General features: G+C 39.8%; 2 protein-coding genes across 2 annotated transcripts in view; one reads left to right on the top strand and one right to left on the bottom strand.

Moving 5' to 3' along the window:
• LOC138059225 (glutaredoxin-like protein C5orf63 homolog) overlaps nt 1-440 on the top strand; it is a 4,182-nt gene extending 3,742 nt beyond the window's left edge. Inside the window, exon 3 of the mRNA XM_068904788.1 lies at nt 1-440. This exon is cut by the window's left edge and continues 501 nt beyond it. The gene's annotated coding sequence lies outside the window, so the exon portion shown is untranslated.
• Nucleotides 441-2,119: 1,679 nt separating this feature from the next.
• LOC138059217 (uncharacterized) overlaps nt 2,120-5,000 on the bottom strand; it is a 3,227-nt gene continuing 346 nt past the window's right edge. The window contains exons 1-2 of the mRNA XM_068904781.1: nt 3,897-5,000; nt 2,120-2,834 (exon numbers count right to left, since the gene is read on the bottom strand). The exon at nt 3,897-5,000 is cut by the window's right edge and continues 346 nt beyond it. Of these exons, the coding sequence (XP_068760882.1) occupies nt 2,518-2,834; nt 3,897-4,635 (1,056 nt within the window). The 5' untranslated portion in view covers nt 4,636-5,000 and the 3' untranslated portion in view covers nt 2,120-2,517. The remainder of the gene's footprint in view (nt 2,835-3,896) is intronic.

The raw sequence follows: 5,000 nt of genomic DNA, 5'->3' as shown, positions 1-5,000 counted from the left end.
CTTAAGAAACGGGTGAGGCTAAATCGCGTGGTTGGGTGGTGGGTCGTGGGTCATGGGTTGTGTTTGTTTGAAGATAAAAAAAAGATATATAATTATTAGCTCCCTCAGTGCTCGGTCCAAATTTGTCCTAGTTCCTAGGTCTTTGTCTGTTTCAAGAATTTTCAGACAATCCCTTTTTCGCTATTATTTTGCTCAATACTAGTTTTTCTGATAACCCTCACTTGCTTCTGTTCACTTTTTTATCCTATTCCCTTTTTGTGGTGTCTTAATGTTTAACTACTCAAGATTGATTTAATCAAATTGTACTATCATATCAAGGGCATCTACCGGTAATTAAGTTTACTATATTTTGCCCTTTTTCCTTGTTTCTGAACTCCCATAAGTCTGTAAATTTAGTGTTATTAATGGAGATGAATAAAATCAATCAATCAATGTTTCAAGAATTTCCAGTCGTTGATTAAAAAAATGGGTTATGGTTAGGGACTCACACATATGATCCTTAGATTTGATGAAGCTTCACTGATATCATTGTTTTTGCCTTTGTTCTTGTCCCATTTGGATATGCACTAAATGAATTAACCTCTATTACTCTCATCAAATTGGATTGCACAGAAACATTGCACCAAGAATATCTGGTGTAACTGTAAAATGCTAAGAATGAGAATATGGGTTGAACCTTCAATATTCAATGATTTCTTTGATGATCTATTTGATAGTAATGAATGTACATGTAGGAGGATAAAAATGCACTAAACACACCTGTTTACTTTAGGTTATCATTCCAAAAACCATTTATATAGACCTTATTCATAAATGGCGGTCAATTTATAATTCTTTTGTTGAAGTGCAAATTAGCCTACCAAGCCTCGATACCATACAGTGAATTGAAAAGATTTCTTGCACTAAAATGAGGCTTGGTAGGCTAATTTGCATGTGGACAAAAGAATTATAAATGTGACCGCCATTTATGAAAACGGTCTATAAAGTATTTTTTTTAAATCTGAAGCTGAAATCAGTGTCATGATGTGAGATGTGTTTGATGTCTGTTCTTCACTTTGCCAGTTTTTCTCTGGTACAACCTCATTCCCAGGGTTCTCTCCTAGGAGTAGAAGATAACCCTGGAAACAAGGTTGTCTGATGGTAATCCAGTGATCAGACATGTTCAGAAATGCCTCCAATTAGATGCAGGCAGATTTCAATAAGAATCACAAAGTGTCCCCTCGATCTTCTCTGCTACTTTCAACATGCCTCGCGTCTCGGAATACAGACAATTATTACAATTGTCTGTCAATTATTATTAATGTCACAAAGTGTTCACCTGAATGCTGCTCCTCAAGTAAGGATAAACAGCTGTATTCATTTTGTTAGCTACAAATACATAGCGCTAACCTTTAACCCTTTCACTGCCAAAAATGCAAATTGGCACTTATAGATTTTACTCTGTCTACCGCCAGACGATTTTACTAGTCAATGGGGGAGCCCTCGGCAGTGAAAGGGATAAAGCTTTGACACCCAAACTGGCCTGAACTGGTCAGACTTTACTCGTCAATGGGGAACCCCTGGGAGTCAATGGGTTATCCTTACCACATTGTTGGAAATAGGTAGCAAAGGCTAAAACACTTCATGTTGAATGTCAAAATTGGGCGTGCATCTAATCAGGTGCAATTATTAGAGCAGTTACTCAGATTGCAGTTTTTCAATATGAACGTGAAGTCTGCCCTTCTGTATGGCTGGGAAACCTGGAGATTGACGAAACTACTGATCAAGAAACTGCAGATATCCTGAATATCCGTTGGCCAGAGGTCATTTTAAACGAAGAACTATGGGGAAGGACACATCAGAGTTGTATGGAAGAAAGCATCAAGAGAAGAAAGTGGAAATGGATTGGGCATACGCTACGGAAGCCTGAGACCAACATCACCCGTTCCGCCCTCGAGTGGAATCCTTAGGGTTCAGAAGAAGAGGTCGCCCAAGGCAATCCTGGAGGCGGAGTGTGCAAGATGAGCTCACCAAGAAGAATATCACTTGGTTAGAGGCAAAGAGAACTGCCAAAAATAGAGTCAGGCGGAGGTCCATGGTTGACGCCCTCTTCTCCCCATTAGAAGCAAAGATGGCCTAATTAATTAATTCGTTCATTTATTAGAGCAGTTGCACTTTGCTAGGTAAGCTTGAGGCTGCTGTAAAATGATTATTGTTTTTGTTCTTGTTCTTGTTGTTATTATTATTTTTATACCACACCTAAATATCTGATGATGATGATAGATATAATTTCTACTTTCATCCTCAAAGCTTTCCCAGTCTAAAGTGAGATCTTGGCTCTAGTCTATTTCCTCAATTTCTTTACTCTTGCTGTTACCATCCCACTGTACAGCAATGTCTGTCAGAAAGCAAGCCTTCTCTTTCTTCACAATATCTGGTCTTCTTGCACTTATTACTGTATCTGTTTGTCCTTTTTCTACCCTTATTGCATCTTATTGCTTGCTGCAAAAATAAATTATAACAGGATACCCACCAATCTTACATTTCAAATCCAAACACCTCCATCTCACTCAAAACAAAATTCTCTGACCCAGTCAGAAAGGTTGTGGCTTTCTGTCCTGGTGGTACCTGGTAGCTGTTGCTAAGTTTTGAGTAACAGCTGTTAGAATGTGGATTATTTGTAATGCGCAAATCATGTCCTGCTCCGAAGATGGGCCCATGGCTACTACTGCAGTAAATGGCATGGTTCATTTTTTCTGGTATAAGAGACATCTTGGTGAAATTTAGGCCGCTTGGGTTGACAAGGCTGAACAGGAACGAATTAGGATCTTTTTTGTATATTCCGATTGACAGAGCTGAAAATAAAATTAATGTAACATGATGCAAAAAGTAAAAATTGGTTAACCCTTAGCCTGCGAGCAGGCTCTCCGAGTCCCTTGGAGAACTTTGCTCTGCCTTATTCTAACTTACAGACTGTAGTGTCTGCTAAAATGCAGACTGCAGACCACAGACTGATTTGACCTCAATAACAAGATGGATGTTTGGAAGGTCGGTGGGATAGGGAATACCTAATATTGGTGGACTGTGTGAGGTTACCTTGCATTTGATAGTGGCAGAGCAGCTGCAAACATATTTCTCGATAGCCACACATCGAAATGACCAAATTAGAAGTTTTTACTTAAACAGTGCATTACCCACCTGAGTTTAAGAGCAAGTTTCTTTAAGGTTTTCTTTTGTGTATATGTGGATTTTTTAATAAAACCAATTTTGAATATTTAAGAGGGTGGCAAAGTCAAAAAAGGTTGGAATTATCAATGATGTCACTGCAAATCTCTTTTTTACAGGTATAGGTGTTGGGTGTCTGTGGTCTGCAGTTTGTGTTTGGCAGACACCGATTTTAACTTTGCTAACTTGATGTAATATCTGAAAAAATACCATGATATCTCTGGTAGTTTCCAGTGTTTAAAGCCTTGTTAGCAAAAACAGCCATGCCAAGGGGAGTTAACCAAATGTGCAGTGGACATCAAATTATTTGTGATGACAAGAAATAGAAAGTCGTTTAGATTAGCTACTATGCACCTTTACAGGCTCATAGTAATAATATTATTATTGTATATAGGGAAGATATCTGTTTATAAACATTGCTTTTGTTATTCAAATGTGCCAACAACAAGAACAAAAGACACTTTGTTTCGACAGGCAATGAGGCTCTGGTTGGCACATAATGACAACAAGTGACGTCAATGATATCTTCCCTAATAAAAAGTATATTAAGCCGTTGACTCCTGAACCGAAACCCAATGACAAGCAAAATTTTCCACTGACGAGCAAAATAGTCTGGCGTTATGTTAAGTCTCTCTCCCAGGGGTCAATGGGGTCTATATGTCAAATGGACATGAGATCATGATCCTACTTACATTCCCATTGTACTTCTGTGTAGCCTCCAAATATATTATTTCCATTTTTGCCAACGATCACAGTCGGTCCTTTGCGGTCACAGCACTTGTGAAAATTAGCAGCGGCCCAGCCATCGCGAGAGGCACGATAGATAAGGACATAGTCATGGCTGGCACTTGCTAGGGTACTTTTCAGCCAACCGATCAGGGTTTGGCGATGTTCTGTGGACAAAATGGTTGACTCTTGGAAAGGCTGACATTTAAGCACGTCAACAATTCCTTGAATCTGGTAGAACTCGGCTTCGTTTAACAACTCTTTTCGAACGATCTTGTCTTCGGGTACAACAAGCTTCCCCGAACGCAAGTAATTGAGGATGTACCGGAAGTGAGTTCCATCGCGATCAATAAAGTAAGATCCATCCTCAGAAGGCTTTGTATCAAATCTCCCGGAGAACATGGCGTGTAACATTGAACCTGGATCTTTCTTCATAGTTTCCAAGCTTGTGGTGAAGAACTGGCCGCCTATGTTGAGTTTTAGTGTTTTAGAGAAGTGAACATGCTCGAGTTTCTTTGCCACAGTCTCAAAAGCTTCTTTTTCCGTCCGAACTCTCAAAGTTTCCCGCTTTAAAATCTCAAAAACTTCTTTGATATGACCATTAACCTGGGCAAGCTCTCCTTCGACTTCCAAGTCAACTTCTTCCATAGAAAATTTGGACTTATCCGCCATCTTTTTTAGAATACACATCTCGTGATCGTACATGACGGTAAATGAAAACCGCTGGCCATGGAATTTCCCCCGTACAGGATACCGGGATACGACAGGGGTCCGACAGGGCTCGACCGGGATACCGGAATTAACACCGGGATTACGTACCCTAGCCTAAAGAGTCGCCTGACCCAGTTAGCGGCCAAACATGACATCAAGGCGTTTTAGGATTTTGAGGAGGGAAGGAGAAAATGAACGGTCGACGTGCGGAAAATTACATTCCTGGTTCTTCTTTAAGTGCGAGAAGGTCATCGGTATTAAAAAATGATGAGCTACGGTTTTGGCTGAAATGTTGGAACGATTCTGCTTAAAGCTCAAATTGTAAAGAGGTAAATTTTAACCTTTAGTAAGCTTGCATC

The sequence above is a fragment of the Montipora capricornis genome, chromosome 8, assembly GCF_036669925.1.
Source record: "Montipora capricornis isolate CH-2021 chromosome 8, ASM3666992v2, whole genome shotgun sequence".
Lineage (NCBI taxonomy): Eukaryota > Metazoa > Cnidaria > Anthozoa > Scleractinia > Acroporidae > Montipora > Montipora capricornis.
This window is presented reverse-complemented; position numbering and strand designations above follow the sequence as displayed.